The 27,914-nt window shown below is 44.3% G+C and overlaps 1 protein-coding gene across 23 annotated transcripts in view; it reads right to left on the bottom strand.

Annotated features, from left to right (window-relative positions):
* Positions 1 to 27,914, bottom strand: part of LOC107994781 (myocardin-like) — a 291,174-nt gene that overhangs the window by 91,922 nt on the left and 171,338 nt on the right. For 7 of the 23 annotated variants that reach the window (XM_062081676.1, XM_062081684.1, XM_028665341.2 and 4 more), the window contains one exon: positions 15,759 to 15,810. The exons of the other annotated variants lie outside the window; for them this stretch is intronic. In XM_062081676.1, coding sequence (XP_061937660.1) covers positions 15,759 to 15,810 — 52 coding nt within the window. The remainder of the gene's footprint in view (positions 1 to 15,758; positions 15,811 to 27,914) is intronic. 23 annotated transcript variants of the gene reach the window in all.

Here is a 27,914-nt window from a genome sequence, read left to right as displayed (position 1 = left end):
CGCGCACAATGTGGAGGGTGCGCGGTTATTTATTACGCATAAAGATTCGCGTCAACGAACGGGCACCACACGGTTGCCATACTTTTCGCGCCTCTCCCCCTCCCTCCCCGATGTATACCGCCCGGTTTAATTATTTATTGCGCGTAAAGGTGCCAGAGAAAAGCGTGCACCGTGCGCGAGCGGAGAAAATTCTCGGGAGACCTGAGGGCGCGTCAAGAAGCCTGGAGACGCGCCAGTCCTCAGGTCTGATAATTTATCGTCATGTTGATTACCTCGTAACTTACACCCACGGGACAAGAGAAATGTTTTGTCGCTCCGTTGAATTATCTAGCAGTGATACCGGGGAAAAGATTCGAAAATTCGATCGATCTCGTATTCTCTCGTATGAAGAAACGGTTCCATGGCGCGCAGCGTAACAATTATCCTTCGAATATCCTTCGAATATCCTCGGTTTCGCGAAGGAAACCGAAGGGGAGGCTCGTGAATCGGGCTGACGAGCGAAAGGAAAGGCGGAAACGGCTCGCTTTGGCCGGCCGCTGATTCCGTGTTCGGGATTTTCGAATCCCGAAGAAGAAGACGGACGTCTCAATCGGCGGCGCGGAACGTCCACGGTGGTCGACAATGGCGAGCAATCGCATATATATCCCTGGCGAGCCGGTGTTCACGCCTGCTAATCACCCAAGGTTCAGGCCTCGGTACGAGGGTGATTAATGGATCGAGGCCGCGTCTCGGGTACCGCGGGACAAAGTTACGAGCCAACCTACCGCAGCCCTATATCAATCCTGATTTCCTGAGCCTGCTCTCACAAAGGGGCCCTTCTCTCCCCTTCTCTCCCCGCCCCAGACCCAATGCCCATGCCAGATTCCTATGGCACGGTACAATGAAAAGGCATGCGTCTTATCCTGTCCCGATTTATTCCCCCTTCCCAGGGCCCCCTTCTTGACTAAAATTGTGTATTAAAAACACATGTACACGGGAAATACGGCAGCGTTATTTGCGGATTTGTATCCTTCGATTCTTCTTCTCTACGAAGAACCATTGGTGGACGCAACAATCTCTTTCCACCTCGTTGAACGATTAACGTTTTCAAGAAATATTCGTAATAATCGCAAGTGAAGACATCGCAGATTCTACAAAGGTATGGATTATCTGTCGTGTTATACACAAAGTGATTGTGATGATCCTCGCAGACGATCGTCAAAAATTACCAAGATGGTGGTCAGCTGCAAGAAGGTAATATCTCTGCACGTTACGCGGAATAGCACGGATAACTGGAAACGAGAACTCTTTCTCAAATCGATTTTTGGAAAAATAAATTTTTGTAATTTTAATCGTACAACGCACCAAACTTACAATGGATGAGATCCATCAACGAACGCATACATCCGCTGTTACCCATCCGGTAGTAGTCCCCGTTTCCTCGAGCCACCTCAACGACATCGTTCGCGCCGCTCATCAACAATGCATTAACACGTGGCCAGAACGTGATACTGCAATCGGTGCGAGTCGGCCAATCGTATGCCGTCGGTACCGTTAAACCGAAAGAAAAAGCAAAGAGGAAGAGAGAGAGAAAGAATTGTCGCGGGCAGCATTAACCCTCTTCCTCTCGTCGGCCACGCCCGACTCGTTCGTCGCGAAATGATTTATTCGCGATTGCGTCGACGTGCTTTTTCTCCGCCTCGCGCGCTATATCGACCTTAATTATCGGGTCACCCCATAAATAACGCGGATCTCTCTCTCTCTACTTTTTTTCACGCCCCTGGCGCGAGCAAAAAGAGAACAAGTGGCGGCGGCCTCCCTTGCCAATGGGACGAGCGATTCTCTCTTTCGTTGGGAGAACGTTTCGTATTGGTCATTAGCTGGTCAAGTCGGTGGCTCGGCTAAAAAATTGGGATTTTTTCAGAGAAGATAAATTTAAGAATGAAATCGGAAGAGCGAGCATCAACCTCGCCTCTCAGATTGAAGTACTCTCGGCTGTATTTTGCTGTATAATTACAGATCAAATTTTCGTTCATTATCGAGCGAGACATTTTTGTTCGTTGTTCGAGGAGAGGAGAGGAACAACAAGTTAGCAGGATGAAACTGTCGACGAAAGGGGCATCGAGCTAATTATGCTTCGTATGCGAAAGAAGATTTATCGCGTTTGCATTTTCCACGGTGCGTGCGGTTCACCTACGTGGATACGCATACCCACGTCCTCCTTTCGGACGTGGGTGGATCCTGACGACTTAATATTACAACTGCAAATGATATACCCACTTTCGTGCAAGCTCGAAAGCTACGTTGCGCTGGAACATCAACTTCTCATTAGGGAAGTGGAGCTTTAATTAACCGTCTGTTGGAAAATTTCGATTTTATTTGTAGATAGATAGACGCATTCTATTCTCGATAAAATTTTGGAGCAAACGAACGATCGATATTTTGCTCGATTCGTGTCAATCTTTCCGTATAAATCTTTGAATAGTCGAGTAAAATTTCAACCGGTTCCCTGTACAAGAAATAACAATAATAATAATGATAATAAGATAAAAGAGAAAAGTAGCCGTAGCTGCACCGCTTATCTTACTTAACTTATCGTCAATGTTGCAAATGGACGATTTCCCCGGTCCGTGTATAGAGAAATGCAGAGATAATGCGCAATCTTAACAGGTAGAACCGGGGCACCTCTGGTTTGATGATACCAGTGTACACGACGTAACGCGTAATTTGGCAGCGAGGTTGGGATATTTGGAGTAAATTATAGGTTCTTTAAATGAAACATCAGTTTCGTGGGTTGGTTCTCAACCTCGCCCACTTATTATTACTATTTAATACGGATATTATCCGTAAGAGAAAATGGTTGAATTTCACCAAGGACCGGTTAATAATAAACCGTGTTCGGTTAATGAACGTTTCTCGATCGAATTATAATCGTTTGAGGGGTGATACGCAAAGATCAATCTGGTATAATATCGACAACGATGTAATAACGTAAATTGATATTCTTATCGATGGAAGTGTACAAACAGTTATTTACAATGTACAAAATATAAAGGCAATCTTTCGAAGGCCAATAAATTTATTTTCATATTCGTAACAAAGTGTTCATTCGAATAGAATTTTGGATTGTAACGAGAGTGCATTTTCACGGTGAGTAGTTGAATATTCAGATATTCTGGTAAGAGCTCTAGATCGCATGGTGGCATTCGAAGGTTTAATTTCTTCTATCTTTATCGATGAGACAAACAAATTGCTCGATAGACTAACGCCTTATTGTTACTATTGTTTGATCGTGATCGACATTTCCATTCTGAGAAGTTTCTGATTTCATCTATCGATACTCAATAGAATATTTAATAGTCAAGCAAAGAAATATCTTTCCAATATATAAATAAATCAAATAACGTTTGTCGAGAAAGTAGAATTAAAAATTTTATCGAGGAAAATTCGTTGAATTTAACTCCACATATTAGGCAGAGTTAAGAGACGAATTGAACGTTCATCCATGGGGACCATAGATTGAACTGTGATTACATTCGTCATAAAACATAATCTATGATCCATTTAAGCACACTGACTGGAAACATCCATTCCTGGATCCATTCCTCCTCATCTTTAATCGACGAGGAACCAATGTCGATTAATTAAATACCGATTGGACTCTGAATCTATAGAAATTGAGAGAATGTAAAGATATGCGCTTAATTTCTGCCGAAATAAATCAAATTAGTGATGTTTTATTGTTACATATATATAAAAGTGGATAAGTTATCGCCTCAATCTCGATTATTTCCGATCTCGCACGAACAATCGGACACTAGATCTATAATTTGTATTAATTGGTTCATTCTTCACAGAAATATATATATATAATAAATTTCTTTCTCTTTGTATATACATTGTAAGGCCGATATTATTTAAATGTTAAAAGGCCCTCCTCTTCCAGCCAAGCAACAATTCATCGTTTCGAGAGATCAGGCTCCGCCCTCGCGTACGTCGGTCAATCATCCGTCAAAATTATCGATTCGATCGGAGTGAACGGAGCGCGATTGTGAACGATGCTTAAGCGACTCCCCCTCCTTCTTCCTCTCGGTCAGCTCGAGGAGTCGGTGTTGCAAGAGAATTCCTCGCAAGCTGGTTGCAAACGCGCTCATTATGCGGTGACATCTAAACGCGTCCAACCCGTGGTCCAATGCCGAGGGATCACGCGATCGTTTCTCGCGGCCGGATGTTAATTTAAGAAGGCGGCTCCTCGAGAACACGCCCCCCGCTGGATTCGAGCCGATCGAATCTCCTGAAAAATCTCCGCTTTCCCATGGAATCGAGATATATTATGTATCCATGGGTGGAACGGCTCTTCTCATTCCTCTCCGTTAGGAAGAAGAATATCGAATATTGGTTGAAATTATGAGATTAAAATATCGATGCTTGATGAGAGAACGACTCGATTCTCGATCTCTATTGATTTCATTTCAACGGACGGAAAATTTAATAAATTTATATTCAGATATGTATAATACGAAGCAACGTTGGAAAAACAAGTAAAGAGTTAAAGAATAGACGTAAAATACGTTCTTTCAGTGGAATGATAAATAAACAATTAAGAGGAAGGAATGTTTAACAGGTTAAAGCGATAAATCTTCGGTTTTTAAATATCCATCTTCTCGTTTCCCATGGAACGATGGAAGGTCGAGGATTTATCTCTGCTCGAGGGTTCGGTCGCGTGACGAACGAAAGGTTCTCCTCGGCGAGGAACGAAACGAACGTGCGTCGCCGATGACACGGTGAAAATAACACGGGTGACGACTTTGTCCGCGTTGGATAATTGTTTCTCCTCTTCGTCTCTCGCCGGTTTAAAACCGTGGCAAATTACACGTTCCCCGCCAATTTTCTTCGTTCTAGATTATACCGTGTGTTTATTCGATAATAATCTCGTACGGGATCACGTGTCGAGAAGACGAGGCGGATTATTCGTGTTTAACGCTTGTTACGCTACCGTTGCGTGCCGATCGGTATTAGTAATAAATCTACATTTAATGCGCTATAAATGGACATCGGGAATAATATCTGTCGTTAACTCGTCGTGTTACAAGTTGCTCGTGTTTCCAACCTTTCCTTTTTTTTTTCTCAAGAAAATGTGCAACTTTGTGCAACTTTGTATAAAAACTGACCCCGTTTAATTTGCATTCTACTCGTTTTTAACTCGATCTTCTCCCTTTTCTGGAACTTATCCCCTAATTATACATAATTTCTTGTCGCGTTGATCAATTTTGATGCAGGGAGTGGGTTTTATAGACGATATTATTATAGAAGGGAAGACTCAATTTAAGTCTCTGTCGAGGGTATCTTAATCACTCCCGTGACGTCATTGTGCTTGCAGATATTGTTCGCACTTCCGCAAATTGCTATTAATCGTGGCCTGTGATTAATGACGACAAGCCGCGAACCCGATATCTCTTGTCGATCGATCGATGAATAATCGATCGGAGTACGGCCGTTCTATAAAACGATTCTAAAAAAAAAAGAAACGGCGCTCGAGTTACTCACCGTTTTTTTTATCTCGCTGGAATCAAAGATCGATGGAAAATAACAACGTGCCTCTTTTGTGTCGCGAAACATATATGAAACAAAGATTCTGCGAATTTAAAGATTCATAGAAAACATGTTCGAAAAACTCGATTCTTAACCGATCGAGAAATAATATCGGGGGAAGGGGATCGAAAGATGGGAATCGAAAACAAATTTCTCGAAGTTACAAGCTCACGAGCGATAGGCGTCGTGTGTACAGGACGGGTGGCAACCGAGAAATCGACGAAACGATGCGTCGAGTGTTTCTCGCGGACGGCCGATAATTATCGAGAAAACGCGCAACGCCCATTCGATGATTAATTGAATATTAACGACGACTGTTGCTCGCCTTGTAATTAGGTTTCGAGAGCAACTCAACTCGCTTACACGTTGAGAAACGATTTTTAAGGCCGCGAACGCTGAATGGAAGAAATATCGAACGTAACTTTTGTCACGAGATATTCTGAAGATTTATTTTATCGACGCTATTCTTGAATACGTTTCCGTAAACCTCTCCGTGTGTTTCTTTTCCATCAAATTGCGTAATAAAAAGATACACAATTATTATACATTTAAACACATATTTTACCAAATTTTATCACTTCGATTCGTTGAAACTCGAGAAACGAAATTCCCGAAACGAATATGCTTATGAAAGATAATAGCACGAAGCAGCTCCTTCGGTTTGGAAACGTAAAGGTAACCAGGTAACGCGGAGAAATTTCGGGGCAAGCTTTAAAGGTCGTTCCCGGATCGAAGAGCGGCGTCGCACGGTGGCAAATTACGTCGACCGATTTCACGGCGGCCACCTCTTAAATGTCGGTCGTCAACTGACAGGCTAACGATCACGTGGCCGAATTGATGACTACCGTTACCTTAATCACAGGTCGGCAATCGCGGCTAACAAGTTAAGGATCGAGGGGGGGGCCTGTGCGTAGTCGCGTGTTGTAACTGCAGCAAAGGAGCCATCGATCAGTATTCGAGCGTAACTCCCTTTCGATCCTATCCACGGTGTACGATTCGCGATTATTGGAAATTATGAAGGGTTCATTACATTCGATGGGTCAAAGTTGAAGGATCGAGAGATGATGGTGAAATAACGTATTGGTCTAACTGAGTTCGGTAATTTTTTCTCTAAATTAAACAATCGAATCGATTGATCTTATCATTGGCGAATTCAAATAGAGGTAAAATAATTATTCAACCATTTTTCTAATAACTAATTATTCTTTCAGGTTGCTTTGCGATAGATTAAACGACGGTAGAGAATAAACTAAATTATGAATCAAATAAAATTTCATCTTTCTCTTAATATCTTAAGAATTCGTCGATGCATTGTTATATCGACTATTTGAAATCAAGATTATAAATCGACGATCCAATGAAAAGTAATAATATTCCGTTGCAGCGATTCGAGATAAATGCAATTCCGGATAAATCGCTTTGAAGAAATTCATGGTCGTCAAAAAATTGCGCCTCGGAATGGGAAGATTTCAAGATTTGTCAGAGTTAACAGAGAATTCCCGGAGATATTTTGATAGTCGATAGGTTGACAAGACCAGTTGCACCGCTAATGTCGTCGTTAAAGCATCCCATTGGATGGATCACACGCAGCAAGCGAAGCAGTCGCGTATTACGATCCCTCGGCCGCGTTTGTTCGACGTGATCGGCGCAAACGAGGAGATGTTCCTGTCGGATCGGGGCGTTTATCTCCGATCTGTCGATCCTGCCTCCGTTCCTCGCTATACCAAACACGATTCTCCCCCCTCTCTCTCTTTTTCTCCTCTTCTCCCCACGATCCTTCGTGGCAAATCGCGTTTACCATTCGCGCCTATGATCGTTCCTTTCCTTCCACTATTCGAATACTTGTTTCTTTCCTTCTTTTCTTTTCCTTTTTTTTTCTACACGATGCTCAAGTAGACTTACAATTTATCGAACGGTTTCCTGTGATTTGGATATTTTTACACTTTGGTTAAAAAAGAGAAATACTGTCGAAAAGTTAGAGTTAATTAAATTATAAAAAGAGGAAGAATAATTCGTTCATCAGGATATCGAGGGATCCCATGGAAGCCGATGGAGGCCAATAAAACCGAAAGTTGAATGACGATAATACCGAAATGAATCACAGAGTCCCTCCCCCCTCCTCCCCTGCCGAGACTCGCGACAAAACGAATTTCATCACCGCCGGTTATTAATTCCTGGTGCTGCGTTTTTCTTGGACAACGCGCTCGCATGCCATAAATATGACAGCCATAAAATTCGACCGGTCACGTTCCACGGTTTTTCTCCCTGCCCCATTGCTGCTGCCGGCCTCCAAGGGCTCGAACGGTAATTCCTCTTTGGGTTGCGCAGCTTACAACAATCTATGCTGCCCCGTTCGGAATTAATCTTCGCGCAATCGATACCAGACCAAATAGTTGAGGCTTTCTTTCTTCCCTTCTCCGAACGTTTTTATTCTCGTTTTACGCTTTTAATTCCAATCATCCACTTTATTATCTCGCGAAATATCCCGATAGCGTCGGACGCTTATCGTGAAAAACTTGTCGTTACTTTCCGATTCATACTTTCAATATATCCGCGAGGAGATCGAGGATTTTAAAGCAAACTAAAGCGCCTCTGAGAATACCCTCGGTGGTTTGAAACCAACAACGGAACAGCTCGATGCGCTCGGGTGCACGAAATCGTGGAGGCAGAGGATCCATCAATCCGCGAGTCACTCGATCGATCGTATCGATCGGAAGGGTACGCGCCAGCTCGAGCAAAGTAGCCAGAGAGAGAGATCCCTGTCCACTGGACGCGATTCTCGTCCGCTTGTCTCTCATCCGGATTACGCGAGGATACTTTCCCACGGGTTTTTCGCGGCCGACCCTTTTTCCAGCATCGCTATCTCGATCGAGGCATCTATCGATTGGAAATCGGCCCGCTTCCGAGAAATTGTCCCGCGAAATATCGTACTCGATTATTATCGGTGGAGGATCTGGAATATTTGATAAAGCGATTTTTCAGATGGTTTTTTACGACGCTGGATAAACAGGTGTGAAGTTTGGAAGAAGAATAATAATAAGGAGGGATATATTATTGAGGGTCGAGGGTATTTCCATGCTGTTGTTGTTTTTAGAGCAGGGCTTGTCCCACTGTGATTACGTAGAACAAAAGTAATAGGAATAATTGCAAGTATAGGGAAAAGAAACTTGTATAATGAAGTAAATAAAATTTCTCGCAATCATGAAACCGTATCTTTAGCAAATAAATAACGATATTTTATTTTTAGATCGCGCAAAAAAAGTATCAAGAGAAAAATGTCTGTATATGCGTGAAACAGGAAATCTACAGTGCTTAATATTAATTGCACGAACGCGAATGAATCTTTAATGTTTTTCTCAATGCCGTCCGTAATTTATTCTATCCCCAATAATATTTATACACAAACAACTGCAGAGAGAAGAGGATTTTCTTTTCGATCCGAAACTTAACATACTCGAGGACGAAACTTAAAACAAGAAAATCCTCCTCCTCCTCCACAAAGGAACCGTGACCATCCATCCTCTCCAATTCCATCCAAACCCGTTCCAAAGTATCTCTCCGGGCCTACGAATAAAATGAAATAATATATCAATACGGTTTCTTCGGCGCGTAATAATAAACGCGGCCCGTTAAAGGATATCTGCACGATCCGCGGAATTAATTCGAGGGGCAGAGCCTTTAATTAAAACCCGTCTAAATCTCTCCACCTCCTCGGTATCGCATCGACCGATCCCCGATATCTTTTAAACATCGGGGTCCCCGCCGAAAGGAATTCGTGTTTTGCGGGCGAAGCGAATGCCCGTGTGTCGAAACGTTGGCTAGACGGAGGGAGTCGACGCCCAGATGAATATGAAGCCATAGATTATTCGTTTGCGCCCATCAATCTGCACCTCCCTCCTCTCCTCCCCCGGCTCTGGTGGAGGGGCGAGGCGGGTTCCCCTACGTGATCGGACGTTCCGTGGCCAGGAACCGGCGATATTAACCCATTAACGTCTATAAATCGTCGCCGATGGAGCGTGAGTCGCCTGCAGAGAGAGAGCGTATCGCGACGAGCATTTCCAATGCCGAATATCACGTGGTCCCCACGCAGGAGGAGGAGGCGGCGGTGGCAAGACGAGGGCGGATGAAAAACAGTCGCGTGCTCGCGACAGGGAGAGGCGGAGGCGCGTAAAACAAGGTGGAAGAGAACGCGTCACGTCTGCGGAACCGCTGCGGAAATGCCAGCTCGTGACTCGTCGGACATCACGTGCCACGGTACCGTGCCTCGGGGACCCTCGTCCACCATTATATTTCCCTTTCGCCTTCTTGTTAAACAGGCGGACCTTTCGATCGCGCGACGACCTCGCGAGGAATTGTATTGGGTCAGGTAATAAAGAGAGAGAGAGAGAGAGAGAGATGTAAAAGGTCCATCTTATCCGTTAGTCTCCTCTCGATCGAATTATCAAACTCGGAAAAAAGTTTTGAAAGAACCAAAGCACGATGTGTATTATTTTCGTGGATATTTTAATGTTTAATTTTAAAAGAGGCTATCGGTTATGTTAATCACGGGAAAGACAATTGACACGTATTATTTCTGTTTGTTAAATTATATATTATTATAAATACGTATTAGCTTAATTGTCCCATCGCATATTTTAACTTGAAAATAAAGAGGCATCAAACAATATTCGGCGTTAAAAGGAGGTTAAAATATTCTAAGTAATGAATATTAAGCTTTTCCTTTTTCCTCCGTGATTAGAAAAACAACTTTACCAAAATTAACGTAATGAGATATAATTACAGAGATGCAAGTGTACGATTACAATTATCTACACGTGTATTTCATTTCTTTGTATCTAGACACAAACGTCACAACAGCCAAACGCGTTCCCAACGTTAGTTATGATTAATCCACCGCTCTATTCGAATGATCTTTTTCACTTCACCTCTGCACGACACGATACATATTCAACATTTCCGAGTAATCGCGTATGCAAAATCACCAAAGAACACAAGCGCGCGCGTGCTCGCAATCGAATTAATGGATAAAGCTGGTTAGAGTCGATTAGAATTCTTCCGCGATACAAATTGATTTCGTTCGAGCTGTTTCAATACGTCGTAAATAATTTCGCCCGAGCAGCTAACCAACAGTTTCACCCGCTAAATACTGGTAAATAGAATCTATAACTCGCTCATTAAAACTCGTAGGAGAGTTGAAAATTCATTTTCAACTCGGCGAACAAAGGCTGACTCGAATTTAATCGGGCGGGAAATTTGCATGAAATTAATACCCGCGCCTAAGGGTGTGTCCGATACGTTGAATATATACGTAAGAAATTCTCTTGGCCGCAACGATCCTAATTGATACGTTTCAGGTAAATCCGCACGCTTTACCCGTACGCGCGAGATGAGTTATCGCCGACAATTATCATGGAGTGAAATATACCCGTGGAGAAGGTCAGCCGAGGTGAGCCTCGTGACAACCTACGATTATTTCCAACGCGCGAGCCAGCTTTTAAAGTGTAGAGCCGGAAGAGGGGCGCATGCGCGATAATTATCGCCAATGCTCGGCTTCGATCGATCGGGAGGTGGCCCACCCGATTCGATCCACGAATACGGTTGAGTCCGATTTGTGCGTGGAGGTTGGCACGATTTCTCGAGTACGAATTCGAAATACGTGGAGAAAAATTACTAGTCGAAGCGTGGAATATGAAAGAACACGTAATTAGGAAAGAATAACTCTGTCTTCAACGCGCGATTGATTCATGTTCCCACGAATTGTAGGATCGTGATTGCCTGCCGAATTCGATCGCCGAATCTCCAACGGAGACGATGTTCGAAAACGATGGTGTGATTAATCGAGTGCGTGATTCGCGTGGATTAATTGGCGTATCCGATGAGCGACAGTTAATCGAGTGCCAAGAGAATCGTGTCCGCTTGGAAGATATTAATTGATTCACGGACACCACAGCTAATTGCGCGACCCCGTGGTTGAAAGCGGCCCGATGTTTTCGGTGATTTACGAGTAACCAAACGAATTTCACCCGAAAATCTGGCTCCTCCTCGAACCCAGCCTCTTCTTTCGTTCATTTCTCACTTAACGCATTCCTGTAAACGGAATCCTATATTCTATATATATAAAACTCTTATCCTATTTTCTTTCTTCGATTAAAATTATCACTATATAAGGTCATTTACGATTTCGTTTACGCTTATTATCAAAAATTTCCATTATCCCGAATGCGTTAACACTTTGATACTTTCTCTTCTCGATTTGCAGGCGATGTCTTCTTGTCAGCAAGAGGAGGGGAGTCGTCGCTTGACACAATCGATAACAATCGGAACGCTGTTTCGCGCGAAGCAACAAGCAGAAGTAAGGAAAGAGTCGCGCCGTTTAATGGAGCGGTGTTTTCGCGGTTGCCCAATGTCGTAACGCGTAACGACCACCGCGTAACGCCGCGCTGTTAAAGATAATGAGCGGTGTGATTGATCGTAAAGGTAATGACCATGGAAGCGCGCCGTGCTCCACAACGCTGGGAAAAAAACTCGGCCCGGCTCTGCTACGATTTCCAAAACTCCGCGGGAGGTGCTCCCGTTACTTGGTTTTATTCTGAGGGGGGGAGAAGAGCCTGGGTCCGAGATAAAAAAGGTTCGTGCTACGGCATTGTTTATATACTCCCTCGAGAGCCTCGCGCATGGTGAGTTAATAGACTAACATAGGCTGTTACCTTTAAACGAAAGGTAAGTCCAAAGGTAAAAAGGTACAGTTGCATTCGAAATTCGAAGGGGATCTAGTATATGGATTGCTTTTAAAATATAAAAGTATATATTTGGGATTCGAATATTAAAGTGGAATTTGAATTTCAGTATGCCAAGATTTCCTTTTATTTTTGTATAGGCCTATAGAAATGGACAAAGTTGTGTCGTTTAAAAATTTTAATCGATTATTTATAAAATGATGTACATGTAACACGCTTTGTTTTCTGTCTAATTGTAACGAGTTCATTGAAAACGTAGGCCTCGTTTCGAGAGAAATCGAATATATCGTTTAATTTAAAAAAAATCACTGCTACTAATGAATGGAATCAGTTTCCTGCTTCACCGGTTCAAGCGTCATTTCAAAGCCATTACCGTGGTAAAGAGTCGATAATGGTCGGATAAAGGTATCGGCACAACGGAAATTAGCAGTTGAAAAAACAGGTCGGTCTGTTTGAAGATCATTAGTTAACGATCGTTATTTAAATAGACGATATTTAAAGGGGAATATTAAATAACAGAATTGTGCAAATGGCGTTTAAAACCTGGAAAAAGTGGCAATGGAAAGGAATGTCTGCGTCGATCGATAGCGACGGTTCTCAATTTCGAGAATTCATTTTTTAATCGAGAGAAACTTTTTTATCGGCCATATTATAATAGAAATAAATTAATCGAATCGAGTTCCACTTTCAAAACGAGATTAACGAGTCTCTTCTAACAGGATGCTAAAATGGATCTCAGAAAAATTACTTTACTTAGAGTAATTACAACTTTAAAATCCATGTATAAAAATTACTTCAAGAAATAGCAGTCTTATTAATCCGAAACGGTTTCGATCATAAAATTAGCAATTAGGTTTGCACCAAGTAATAATATTCGCAAAAGAATGATAATTCGTATTGGTTTCAGACAGATGGAAAATTCGAGGGGTGGCCAGTAGCCACCAAAGGGTCGGGGGTTGACGCAAGCGCAAAGAAAAGATAAGTAAAAGGCAGCAGCCAGCTTGAATATAACGTAGGTGATTTCAGCAGAATTCATGGTTGCTTGATTACAAGTAATAAACCGAGCGTTAGGACAAGATTTATGAGCATCTCCGGGCACCTATAGTCCCTGATCGCCACCCTGGGGCCCTCGTTTCTGTTCTTCTTTTGCCGCTCGAGCCGACCCTCTTCCTCTCCGCATTCTGCACGCGAGAACAAAAAAAAAAAAAAAAGAAAAAAGAAAAAAAGAAATTCGAGTTTTTCGTGGAAAACAACCCTTTGATTCGTTTCGTCGATGACGCGCTAATCAGCAACCAACGCTACAATTCCTTTCAAATCGCAAGTCATTTATTCCAATATAATATTTCATTTATTCCAGTACAGCTACACGAATACGACGATGAAAGACAATTGGAAGAAGAACAATTTGAGACAATCCTCGATACCTTGCTAATTTTGCATTTAATATCACAAAAACCCCTTCTTCTCCTCGATCATGAAACAAAATTATATCCAGAATCGATCCTTTTATCACCGACCACCTAATCCCACTCTTGAATATCGATTATCGCTGGTCAATTATCCGGTCATCAATCCATGTCCACCGTTCCACCCACGAATGGCGGTTCTACACTCGATCGTTTCACGATCGAAATTCTCCGGGATCCAGCGATGCATCATCCGTTTATCGTCTCGTATCGTATCGTAGGGAGCCGGCTGCTCAACAAACTCCGCTTACCTTTTTTATAAATGGATTGCACGGATTCGTCATTAGTTTATCTCGCTCGAGTTCTCACGGGCGAGGGCGTATCGGTATCGGCTTGCCCGATACCGATTAGTCTTCGAGACGCCTAGCCCCGACACCGCGCGGCTTTATCTGAGGAACGAAACGGCCGTATCGTTGGTCGGCAGTCGGGTTTATTCTCCTTCGTTAGCGGACTAAGATAGTCCGTTTCCTCTTGCCTCAAGTTTACGTATATTTTTGTATCAATTTTCTTGTCTCCTACATCGCAATCGTTGTCAGACGCGGTATGAAAGCACTGGAGAAAACGAGAATATATCTATCTTGACGATTTTTTAACGCGGATGAAGAAATAAAGAATTTTCCTTTTCGATACACCTCCCCCCCAAAATCTTCTCTGGTACTGGTGGTATTTACTTATGCAAATGAAGTAACGGGTCACGATCGACGCGTGTTATGTTCACAACGATAATAACGATACGTACACGATTTCGAACGTCGGAGAGGACAAGGCGGACCGGCCATATGCCGAGAGATCCTCCATTTGGCCGATCCCTGCTTAAGGCCGGGCCGTGAGTGAGTCGTGAGGCGCGCAACGATGTTGTAAATTGGCGGCGTTCACCGATAAACGCGAAACGAACCGCGAATTAATCATGGCGCCCGTGGGGGCCGCGGGCCAACATTCGTTTTACTCGAATTATTGCGCGCGCGTGGCACCAAGCGTTGGAGGAAGCGTTGGAGAAGACAGGGCTGGAGGTCTTTATCAGCTGATCACTGTGATCAACGCGGGCCAAATTATACTTTTTCGCCGAGGATTTGAGGAAAAGTAATCCCGCCCGGCGAAATTACGAGGCGCCTCGCGAGATTGGATGGAGCCATTGAATTTTAGCGGGTAGAGTAATTGGAGAGAGGGGTTAATCGATAATTTATAAATGAAAAATGGGATTGCGAAAGGGGATTTTATTTTTTATTATTGGATAAGGAGGATGATTCCTTGGAAGGAAATTTTGTGTAAACTCGTTAAGCGTTAAAAGCGTCCCTTTTAAGAAGATTGAAGAATAGTTTAACGAGAAATTTAATTAGAAATCGTGCGTTTGTCGAGAGGTTGTGATTAAAAGTTAAATTAAGAACCATCGTCGTGTCGCTATTCTTGGATTATTGAACGCAGATAACTGAAAAAAGTCCCCGTTGAAATTTCTGGTCCAATTCTCTGTCACGTGGCCATAAATCGACACGAATCATTCGCGAATCATTCCTTTCAGACGGCTTTTCGAAACGCAACCAGTTCCATCAAAACGATCCGTATTTTACGCGACGATGAATGGCGATGCTTGGGGAAACGTGAGGTGCATATTTAGCCGGCCGATTACCACCGGGAAGATTTGGGCCCTTGGGTGGTCGTGGCCGCTCGAAATTCTGATAAACACTTTGGAACGAGCCTAGCGACTATCGAGAAAGCCACATGTTTTTCTCCCTCTTCTCTCTTTCGAATAATTGCTGTGTCTTCGATCGGTATCAACATCGGTACGTGCAAAACTTTCGTGTGCTCAACGTATTTCACATCTTATGCTTGGAATTGTTTAGAAAAAAGAATTCGAATCTGTTCCATTGTTTTTTTTTGTAGATAAACAAAGTATTAAATTGTTAATTTTTGTTTCATTCGACAGCTTACCAATTACACGCGTACGTATAGAAATATTTAATGTCGGATAACTTGGCTTAATATTTACCATAATCAAATTTCGCTTCCCGAAAAACGATGTGAATACAAAGCGGCCTTACCTGAAACACAAAAAAATGAAAAATTCTATAAGACGAGTATATCGTTCGTTATTACAGTTAAAGCATTCGTTCATTTCATTCTCCATTTTTCCATCCCTTCGAATATTATCGAGACGCGAAAAGAATCAAATGCACCATTCGAATTAATCAATTATCGATCATCTTTGAATTAATTCAAAGAAAACCTTCCACTTTCTAATTTTTTAAATTTGCTAAATACCCATTTAATCAAATCCAATCTCCCCAAAGTTTCTCCTCCATCTTTCTGTCCGCCCAATTTACAGGAGATCCAATGTGTAATCTCTTTCTCTCTCTTTCTCTCTCTCTCTCTCAACCGGTCGTGTACACGAGCACAATTACGACTCACGAATAATTAACGCTCGGTGTTGAATAAAACGGTTTCGGTATGGGAACGGAGAGGAAACCTTGGACTGGATATTGCGAAATCACGAGCACGCTTGCGAGGCGACAGGAAAAAAAAGAAAAAAAAAATTGGCGAGGATCTTTGCCTGGAGATCGCGGCAAAGATCATTGGGCCACAATAGCACGTTCGATCGTGGAATTATGCGTCGATGGCTATCGATCTTGGCGTGGAAGTCAAACAGCCTCGTTCGTAATCTTGGCCCCTATTACGAGGGCAACCTCCTCGAGAGACTGCAAATCACTATCTTTCCCAGCTACGCGGGCACCGATGATCGTTTTACAAGCGAGACCGGCATAATCGTCGGAGGAACAGCGAGGCACAGCGCGTGGTTACTTTTACACGTCGATGAAGGAAAGCGTGCAAAATCTGCCGTTTCACGGAGATGCGAAGCCTGAAGCTATTCTCATCAGAGAAGGGAGAATATATTCCGTGGATATCGTCTGATATTCTGATATTCGATTTATTCCGTACATTTTTTCTTTTATCTCCAATGGTTTAAGAAAGAAATTCTCGTGTTTATGCACAAAATATCGTAGAAAAGAAGCGATCGAAACGATTCTATTTCTGTCTTTCCACCGTTGAACTTGGGATCAAAGAATTTTCTTTTGATTATCAATTGAAAGAAACAATAGAAAATCACTTTTTCCCTCGAACGAAGAGAGCTTTAAAAAAAGAAAGAAATCGCCTTAGCAATCACAGAAAATCAACTCGAGACGAACTCGAGCATCTGACAAAAACTTAACTCAAAAAAAAAAAAGAGAAACATTTAAAAATCTAAAATCGTCAAAACCCGTTTATCCCGTCAACCTACTTTCACGCAAGTTCGAATAACGGTCGAGATGGGCATAGAGAACGCTTCTACAACTCGAAAATAATGAAAGGACGAGTCATCCGGCCGCATCTCGTCGTTTAGCATCGTCTTCGGCGCGAGGGTTGCCCCTCTCGCGCGTTGCGTAACGCTGGCGCCAGGCCGCAGCGCCGCGGGGCCCAACGAATGACTCACCGTGGCGAAGAACACCGTGGCCGAGGCTGACCCACCTATCGCGCAACCGAGGACCCGTCCAAGGTGCCTCGGAGACAGTTCGTGAGAGTGACTTGTTCGTCAGGACGATGCGGCTGACCTATTTTTTATTCCGTTTTGCGCCTTGCCAGAATAGCGGGGCCTCGCTGGAAGGACTCTCTCCACTTTTCTGGGGAAAGCTCGACCTTGATGCGATTCTTTACCCTCTCTTCGAGGATCGCAGGAACACCAGTGTTGCTTGTTGCTATTGAGTCGTGAAATTGAAATTCGTGATTATCCGAATTTTCCTACGGATTCCTGAAGTTCGTAAATTTCATACATTTCGATTTCCTCTTCAGACTTTTATTACGCTGGATTGAATAGATAATTTTGTTAAGCAGCATTAGATGATCGATTACCGTTATCTCCTCTTTCAAATAACTTCAAAATACTGGAGAATCGGTCTATCCAAAGTGGGACGAAAGGAGAACAGTGAAATTGCTGGTGGATGAGATTGCATAATCTGGATCTCGGATAGAGGAGAAGTGATAAAAGGGCGAGATCGGCGGACACGGGAGCCGAAACGGCGACGGGGAGAGGGAGGGGGGCTTTATTGCAACGGGCCAGGATATAAAACTGCGGGCTGCAAGGCTGGCCGAGCGGTGGTAAAACAGCTCAGAGAGCCGGTCCACCGAGGTTCGCGATCCCGTCGGCCGGCTATACTTTCTTTCTCGGCCTCTCACGCGGCATCTCACGAGCGGCCTGACCTAAATGATCATCGAATGCTCGCTCCGCTCGGCTTTTATCGCCCAGCGAAGCCGCTCTTGCTCCCTCGCGTACGCGAGGGATCGTTCGTCCTTCGATCGTCCCTCTTCCTCTCGAACCGTTCGCGAAGTAGAAGTGCTTTCCTCGTTTATCCGAATTCCAATATTCCCTTTTTTCATCCAACCGAAGCTCGCGTCCTTCCACGCGAATCGCTCGCCAATTTTTCTTAACTGGGATTCCATTTTACGAGAGTTCGTGCGATAAGAGTACTTCTCTATTTTTATCACCTTGGATCAACGTATTTAATAATAGATATTTATACATTGCATTAACAGATATGCATATTGCACGTTCGCGCATTAAGCAGTAATTTAGATAACGGCGAATAATAATGATAAATAGAATTTTTCGCCAATCGAAGAATATTTCGTTTCGATAAATGGAACTCCCTTTAATAGATTCGAACTATTTTTTTTTTTCATTTATTCTCAACCTTGCATCGAATTTTAACCGAGACTAATTTAAAAAGGGTGGGCTTCCTACTCCGAGTAATAAATTATCAAACGTATCCACGTTGCGAGAAAAAGAGATTCGTTAAATTTCACAATCTTCACGTTCCCCTCGTTAATACGTGGACATCGACATCCATCATGTTCAAATCTCTCGTCGTCATCGAAACGTGTAATTCGATACGTGTACGTATTGTAACGGTGTGCGCAACCGGCGTCCGAGGCATCGAAATCGAGGCGACGATTTCGTCAAACTCGTTACGTTAATGTTCGAGGCCCAATGTAATTTCGATACATAACGCTCCAACGTCGCATTACAGAGATTTTACATCCGATAAATTATGCAAATCGCGGCCGAGGAGAAATTGGAAATTCGACCGTGCAAATTCGATTCGCCATGGAAATTCGCCGCGGCCTGGCTCCCGTTCCTTTCCTCTAATTACACGAGTGCGATCCGCGACCAGGTCGCTCGTAGCGCGCGTAACGCCTCGAATCCCTTCGTTTCTTTATTTTTATATATGTATATATGTATATAAAACCCTCGATCTTCCCGGCTGTCCCTCGAAGGGAAACGGTCGAAAGGAAGAAGGTACGTCTACCTCGGAGGGAACTCGGGGCGATGGTTAATTACAATTGGCAAGCGTGGTACTCCGGTCATTCCGGCAATTAGTCATGCTCGACAATGGTATTAAGCCGCGGTGGAGGATGATCGATAGCGGTGCGCCATCGGTGGATGAACGAGGGATGGACAGGCAGATTGTTCCTCCGCTGTAATAATCCTCTCGTTCCGCGGGAACAAACCGTGATTAATATCACGTATCGCGTCCACGAGAGGGAATTTTCGATAATAAGCGAGATCCATTATTCGCCGATACCTTTGATTTGATTGAATTCTTTTTTTTTTCTGAACGATCGTGGTTAAGCTCGCGATAAATAGAGAGTAAATAAAGATTTGTGATTATGATTATGATTTCTGGGCGAACTTACATTTCACGATGATAATTGTGAGGGACGAGTTTTTAATAGAGTTAGAAAAGATATAGCAATTTTCAAAAAAATTATGATATCTTATCACTCGTTCGTGAAATAATTGTGATTGTAATTTATACGTATAACTTATACCTTTGGTTAATATATGGATTGGAGATGTATATTCAGTGAAGAACGGGAAGGGGATGAGACTACCTTAAGGAAGAATTCCACGCGGTCCTCGAATTTTTTGGTAATCTCGGCCAATATTTCGACGGGGTATCTCGACAGTGTCACCGGTGTTGAGCAAGTAATGAGTTGTAATTTGTTTCGGGAATGAGATTGAATTTGTTAAACGCGCATTTCTCCGTTCAAGTTTAAAAGAAAGTTTATTTAATCGATAGAATGAAAAGATATCGAAACGAAGAGATCTTCGAGAGAAACGGATTCGCGATAAATTTATAAATCCATATACAAACAATCAATATAATTGAAATATCTCCACGCAAGCTAATTTTTCCCTCTCCACCAAGAATTGCTGAATAATCCTCCCAAGATCCAACAAGAACAATTACTAAAAAAAAATTTAATCAAAACGTATCTCTTGCGTTAATAGGAGGATCCTTCTATTAGAAAATTATTCGTAGTGAACGAACAAAGTGAATTACACGCTCGATTAAAATGCAATCCCGTGAGAGGCGAACGGAATAATCGAACAGAAATCACGAGTCGAGGGCCTCGACATTCCTCCAAACTTAACGGCGATTGGGAAAAGAAACGAGTAGCGTGAGAGCGTCGTTCGAGGGAAGGCCCCTTCGAATATCGATCGATGCCTGTGTTTTGTCGCGCGCGGCGCGTGACAGACGAGCACACGATGGGATCCTGGCACACATTCCGCGCCGGCACGATCGCGGCGCAGATCGTTATCGAGGCCGGGCCATCGCCGTTGCGAAGAGAAGCCCGGAAGAAGCGGTCCTCGGGAGAAGGTCGAGGAACGAAACGAGTTTCTATATCGACGTTGGCCCCGGGACGTATGTATTTTCGAGCGTTCGTGGCTACCACCACGGGGAATCGCTTTAAGCCACGTTTACATTAGGCGAATCTCGATCTCCGAATATTCAATACGTCCCACTGAATACGCCGCGGTTTGATTTATACGGCGATCATTAACTATCGGTAGCTAATATATCTTCATATATTTGTTTATTTTTAAATGAACGAACGATTGTCAATTCTCGACGAACGTTATCCGATCTTGCATCCATCCGATCGTCCGTATAATCGTCCATAATTTAATTTCGATATGTTTTATAATTGTTTGCGAGAATAATTGAATGAAGAAAAAAAGTTGACTCGATGATCGAAAGTCGTAAAAATCCATGAAATCGACTCGGTTCACCGTTTCAGCTCCGATCCCCCTCGTTGGACCGAAAGTTGCCTAATGTAAACGGGGCTTAACGAATCGCGATCGTCGGGTTTCGCATGGGTGGAAGGCGGAGGTAGTCACCAGGGGAAACTCGTTTGTTGGTTTTTGCCGTCCACGATCCAACGGCAGGGAGGGAGCTGTAGAGGGAGCCGTAGGCTCGCGGCACTCGTTCCCCGCCAATCATCGATTTTTGTAATTTTCCGTGTCGGTTTCTCTGTCTCTTGAATCGGTTAGCTCCTCGCGACGACGACGCACGACCCGACTATCAGTCACGCCGTATGAGCCGCTTGTTATACGCTGATTAAAGGAGACGACGTGGTTTTCTTCGCGAGGATTCACCGTGCCGCCGATCCTCTCCGAGAGAGGACAGGCATGTATTTATCCCCCCTCTCTCTCTCTTTCTCTCTCGATAGCACGTCGATCACCTTTCCACGGGTGAGCGCGCTCCCGCGGCTTTCCTCTGTCATCCGTGACCTTTGGTAGCCCCTCGGCTGTCACGTCTCTGTCACGACGAGGTCGCTTTCCGCGTGTCGCTTTCGACGCTGCATACCACCGCCTGCTGCTGCCCCGTCACACGCTGATAATCATGATTTGTGCGATTCGTGATGTTGGGGGAATCCGTGATTTTTCTTTTCTTTTTTTTTTTTGCGAGATTCAACGATGGAGGATTCAACGATTTTCTTGTTAAATTATTATTATTATTACGTAAATAAATATTCTCTATCCGATTCCAGGGTTATACGACAATGGTGTAAAGTGTTGAGATAAGATATCTCTAATATTTCTATTTATAGATATGAAGATACGAAGTTACACAAACGTGTGATTAAGAGGTAAATCAAGACGAATCGCTTTCAACACAATTCTGATCGAAAGTTTCGCGATTTTTCTCATCGTGGAGCAAAGTTGCTGGCAAATCGGTTGGTACAATAACCTGGGCGAGATTTTCCCCCCTTGGCCGGGTTCCTGTCGCTTCTGTCGAACGAACGGGCAGTAAATCGACCGCTCGGCTCATGTCTTCCGTCTCTCCTCGCCGCGCGAAGGCGTGCACCGAACGAAAGCGTCCGCCAGAAAAACTGTCGGCGAGGCGTACACGTCGCATCGAGAACCACTATGTACGAAGATACGTCAAGATTACAAAGATTAATCTCCCACGGCGACCGCGTCCTCTGAAAAATTGCCGTCGAAAACTTTGCGCTATGAGGAGAAATCTTGGCTCAATTTTTTTTTCTTTTTTATTCTTTTTTCGTCTCCACAAGCGATCGTAGGTTTTCTATTTCGTCTCTCACGAAATTTAACGAAGTAATAACTTAAAGACAAAGGTAAACTTATATAGTCGAAGAGATATTTTCAAAAGAAGGAAAATTTTAATACTGAAGTTTCAGATTTTCTTTGCCCTTCTTATTATATCACAAAATTATGTTTAAAATATTCGGACTCTGGGCCGAAAAATTTTAAGATATCTTTTCTTTTTCGCATCTCGAATGGATTTATCACCATCTCGTTCCAAGTCTTTTATAGAACTCTGCCAATTTTTATAATTTTCCCGCGGCCCGGTCTATCAATTAGATAAAGAGAGTGCCAGTGTTGGAGACTAGTAATGGAAAGTCGAGCAGCCGGCGAGATCCATTAGACGATAGCGTTATTCTGGTATTTTCGACAATAACTCAGCAACCTTGTTACATACCGTGCTGTATATGTATCTATCCACTGAACTTTTTGCCCGGTAGCATATTAAACGAAACCGTTAAATCAGAAGAACTGCCAACTGTCGGCGTAAATCCAGTCGATAAGATATATCAGCGGATAAAACGAGTCGACGTCGCGAAAAGTTGAGATAATTTTTTTTCAAGTGTTACGATCGGCGAATAGAGACCAGGTGACATTAGAATAATTGTCACTTGAGTTTAACTGCGTGAATGATGAACGTGTCCACCGAATAATATTTCGATCCTATGTTCCAACCACGCGGCAATTTGGCTTGTTTCGAGAAACAGCTAAACACGTTTAACTTCTATCCACCGATGGAAGATTATTGGAGTTATCGAGGCAGAACTCTACGTACAATGATCTACGTAACATTATAATATCCCACAATTACATAAAACGATAAATTTTTCCTTAAAGCAACGTCGTAAATAAAGCTGATTCAAATTCAACGAAATTCACGATCTCTCCTGCCAACCTCAGTCACGAGTCAATCGACACTCTGCCTCTCCCTCAATGAAAACATAGCCAAAAGAGGCACACGCTTTCAGAGCGTTTTCGGATAAAAGCATTTGTTGGGAAGCCGTACCCTGTGAAACGCGAGGACGAGCAGAAGGTAGAGCACCGGCCAGTTTAGACATCGATTTGCAAGGGAAACTTGGGTAGAGGGAGGAGGGAGCTGGTGGATCGTCGTTATGCGGGGCCGAAAGAAAAAGGCCCGCTCCTGTTCGCCGCATGTCCCGTGCCCCTCGTCGGAATTTACGAGCCGGGAGACAGGCCGAGGATCGACGACCGATACACGTCCAGATCCTATCTAACGGGTGCCCTCCGCGAAACTGACTTACGAACCTGACGCAAGAGGATTGGCGAGAGATGCATCGCCTGCGAGACCCGGGGAAACCGGTGGAGATCAGAGTGATGATGCGGATGATTTACTCCGATGGGGATTTGCATACGCACTCCCTTCTGAATTTTCAAAATTTCCACGAACTCGGTCGATTATTTCAATTATTTCTAAAGGAGTAAATCTTCCAAGTGATTCTCTCGATACCAAGCGACACTCTTCGTAGCAAAGAACAACGCCTTACGATCCGCCCCTTCTCCATCCTCCTCTCATTCGTCTAATTTATTTATCGCCGAATTTATTAGCACCAATTATCGTCGAATTAATAAAGGAGTCCCTTAGCGACCTCCACCAAGGCGGTTCCTCTCGTTGATGACCCGATGACGCGGCGAAGTTATCTCGTATCCATCATTGGAAACGATTCGATTGTATAACCGCGTTGCGCAAGAAGATCGCGCGGAATCCTCGCGCGATTTTTCACTGCGTCCAGTCTGCCGATCAACCACCTCGAACAAGAAAGGGGGAGAGGGAGGAAAGAGAGGATCGGAGGGAGGAGAGAGAAAGAGAGAGGGGGAGGACGTCAAAACTAACGACATTGGCCGGGGTCCCTGGAGACCCGGTGGCGACGAGGGCAACCGAGGCCAGGAGCCACCTCGCTCGCCCTGTATCGGTACGAGGACGAGGAACGAGTCATCGAGGTAGCCGAGGCGATTCCTGGTAGGGCTGGCCAAGACGTGCCTCGAGAGACAACTAACCGGCAGTGCTATGCCGTCTGGACCAGCTCCTCCTCGATATGACGCTTTGTCCGCCTCGTTCCACCTCGCCCTCTCTCGCGATCGCGGCCCTCTGCCTTCTTCCTCGCCCGTTTTCTTCCGTCTCGTGCGCGTCCACTCGCTCGCAGCAGACTGGCAGGCGCAGAGGCAGCTACGCGATCCCAGAAAAAGATGATCCTCCGTTGCACGTGCAGATGGGAAATCACAGTGCCCGATCGAACTTGAGTCGGTGTATTTCTCTTTCGATTCTCTTTCGGCCACGATTCCCTGATAATAATTCGTAAGAATCATTTTCATACGAGCAGAAACGAATTAGGAAAGTAGTTTGTTGCACATTAGTTGGAATATCGCAATTTCTGAAATTGTGGATTTTTAAATTTTCCGTTGACCAATTTTAAATTCCTCGGGGTGAGGAAATTCGATTTCGATTTATTACACGTCCGATTAAAGAGCTAAAGAGAATTGAAAAAAAAAGAAATGTGGAAAGGTAACGCTGTACGAGTTAAAGGTACGACAAGTCTGCAAGTCCTAGAAGCATAAAAAGCGAGTATTTCAATCGGGCACTTACATAAGTTGCAGCTATGGGACCACCATCTAGGCAAATACCGGCACGTGAGGGGAACACACGGTGAAACTGAGCCAACAGCTTGCGATCTCACCTTCCTCCTTAACAAGAACCTTGTTAACCAAGACCCGAAAGGTCAAGCACCTTCCACGACACCGAGGACACTGTGCGCGCAGGAACTCAAAAACTCAGGCGCCATCGCCGCGCGAGAGACGAGGTCTTCCGCTTCCTCGGCCAATCTCCTGTCCTCACCCATCGAGAAACGAATGACGAAGGGCCTGTAACGTGCTCCGCGTCCAGCTCTTCCACAATTATCATCCATTTACCGACCATCAAGCACTTAGGGACGATTACGGCTATCATAGTAGCAGGTTTCGTCAGCGGACCTCGAGCAAACGTGACGGACGGGTCGTAATGGCGCTCGTCGCGCGCAAACGATTAGCGGATCCACCTGTCATCGTAGATACACGGCCGCTCCCAGCGAAGGGGGACCCCCATTATCATCGCATCGAGGCGCCCTAATGCCTCGTATCCGCTCCCCACGCGATCCCCGGATCAACAACCGATCCCTTCGCCAAACGAAACGCTCTCAAGGATCGGGATCTAGCAGATATGTCTCTCGACTCATCCTCAAAACGAGTCTTGAGGAAAATTTGAACGAAACTGGACTTATGCGGATATTCCATTATACATCTATACATCTCGGAATCTCAGAAAATCGTTTTATAGGAACAAGTTATATCAAGTCTATTGATTTCTGACACGGAAAGAACCTGCACAGAAACTCGTGCACACAAATTCGCAAGCGAGTTTCGTGAAATAATCCTTCATTCCGCGCGACAAAGCGAGGTTTGGACGGATCGCCGCAGAAAAATATCTAATCTTGACGCCGTGGGCGCGCCACGGCCGTCGTAAAACATTTCCCGCGCGCCCGACAGATCCGTCAGCTGATTGCGCCAACGAATTTTTACCGGGGCGCTTCTTGCTCGGGGTGGACGCCGCCACGAGGACGCACGTACGGGCGAACACAGGCGCGGACGGGTGGAAACGCGGGTCGGCGAAAGCCGAAGGCAGAAGCGGGAGGAGGAGGAGGGGGAGGAGGTTTTGCGGCGAGGAGGGACGAACGGACGGATGGACGGACGAACGGACGGACGTTGGACCCCGTTCTTTCCTCTCTCTCTCGGTCTCTCCCCCTTTTCCTCGATCCCTCTCTCCCTCTCTTTTTCCATCGAGCGTAGCCAATGAATGCCGATCCACTGATGCGTCGTCGGCTGGTTTGACGAGGCCTGATGGATGCTCCTGGAATCCCGGGACTCCGCTCGGACGCGAGCACGGAACGAGCAAAATCGCGGCTTAAATCGGCAACACGCGCGGTTAGATTATTCCCGGGACCGGTCAGACCCACGATACAAACGATCGCCGCCCCTATTGTGTGTATCGGGACACTGTACGCCTCTAAGTCAGAGCCGTTGCCTCTCTCGATAGAGCTGGAAATACCGGACGGGGAACCGATATCGCCTCTCGATCCGCCGGGAGGAGGACCTGGATTCCTGTCAAGAGACTGGTTCCTCCGAGAGGAATGCCGCGACATTGTTGTCGCGTGGAAACGCGCAAATTTCTCTCGTTATAAGGGAATTTGATTTCGGCGGGAGAGCAAGGGAGAAATTTTAATCCTCTTCGGAATCTCGAATTTGGCAGAGAAACGCGATGTACGCGTATATTACTCTCTTTGATATATTTATACGTGATGCTAAAAAGGGTTCCTGATTTTCGACGAGTACGAGGAATAATCGTAAAATCGTAATGAAATTCAAAAATGGCTGTGCACCAATTTTCCGTGAATGCGCGTTTCATGGTTCATTTCTTGGAAAAATTCACGATGAGCGTCACCCGAATTGATTACGTTTAACAAAATTAATTGAATCCATTCTAGAGAAAGTATTTGAATATATATCTCGGAATTTCCGTGTTTCGAAGGTATACACTTAATTGAAAAGTTTGTTCTCTGAAAGGTAAATTGTAAATCCTCGAGCTAATCTCGAGTTAGGAATAAACGGGATTATCTTAATATTTCTAACGAAATCGCTCACTATTTAGATTAAACTAAAAACCTCATGAAACGGAGATTACGAAGATTAACATTCTGATAATCATTGCAATATACACTTCTCGTTACAAATTCAAATCTCAGCCTCTCAACGTTAAATTAAATTACGATTCGCACGGACGAAATTAATTATTCGAAACGAAAAGGAGAAGGGAATTTCGTCACGGAATCCCCTTTTTCCAGGATTCCACTCAACGGTGGAGAGTGGAGCGAATGATTTACCGCGGAATAAATTCAGCCGGGCGAAAAAGAAGGAGCGTCGGGTCTAATTAAGATTCGAGCGAGTGTCCCGAAAACGAATCGTGCATTTGTTACGCGAAAGACGAGCGCGAGTTTCGTGGAAACAAATTAGCATCCCGTTCGGTCTAATTATTCCGCGCTTTGAGGAAGTAGCGGCGCGAAAAGCCGCGGGCCGTAATTTCTATTTTCGCGCTTTCGTTCCGGTGCGAGGGTAACGGGATGAAGAATGAGGCCAATTAACCACTATATCATTAGCTGCGACACCATCGTGGCCGAATTGCCTTTCCTTACCGGAGTAAATCATCTCTGGATTTTGCTCGAAATACAACATATTAGTACGTTTACTAATAGCTTGTTCAGCGAGCGAATATCTCCGTGACACGTTGTAGATTTGTATACATCGTGTACTTGAGTTTCTTATTAATTCTACGATACCCTTTGTGAATTTTATCCAGATCGTATAAATACATTTTCGTACATGAAATATACGAGTATCTCTTCTTTGGCATAAAAAAAAAAAATCTCAAAATTTCATCGATTACGAGATGGAAGAGGAACAGGAAGAGATACGACGCGTAAAACTTTAAATACGATATATGAAGAGAAGATAGTTGCACACGCAAGCACATTCAAGATGAGATCAGCAGCACCCCGTCGCGAGATTGGTGAAGCTTCCAGGTTGGCCCATTAAGGGAGCAATGACTAAGGTAGAGGGATCACGATTCGTCTAAAAGTGCCGCGTTATTCGTCCGAATTAATATTCGAGTCTCGATAT

Source organism: Apis cerana, linkage group LG1, assembly GCF_029169275.1.
Source record: "Apis cerana isolate GH-2021 linkage group LG1, AcerK_1.0, whole genome shotgun sequence".
In the NCBI taxonomy this organism is placed as follows: domain Eukaryota; kingdom Metazoa; phylum Arthropoda; class Insecta; order Hymenoptera; family Apidae; genus Apis; species Apis cerana.
This window is presented reverse-complemented; position numbering and strand designations above follow the sequence as displayed.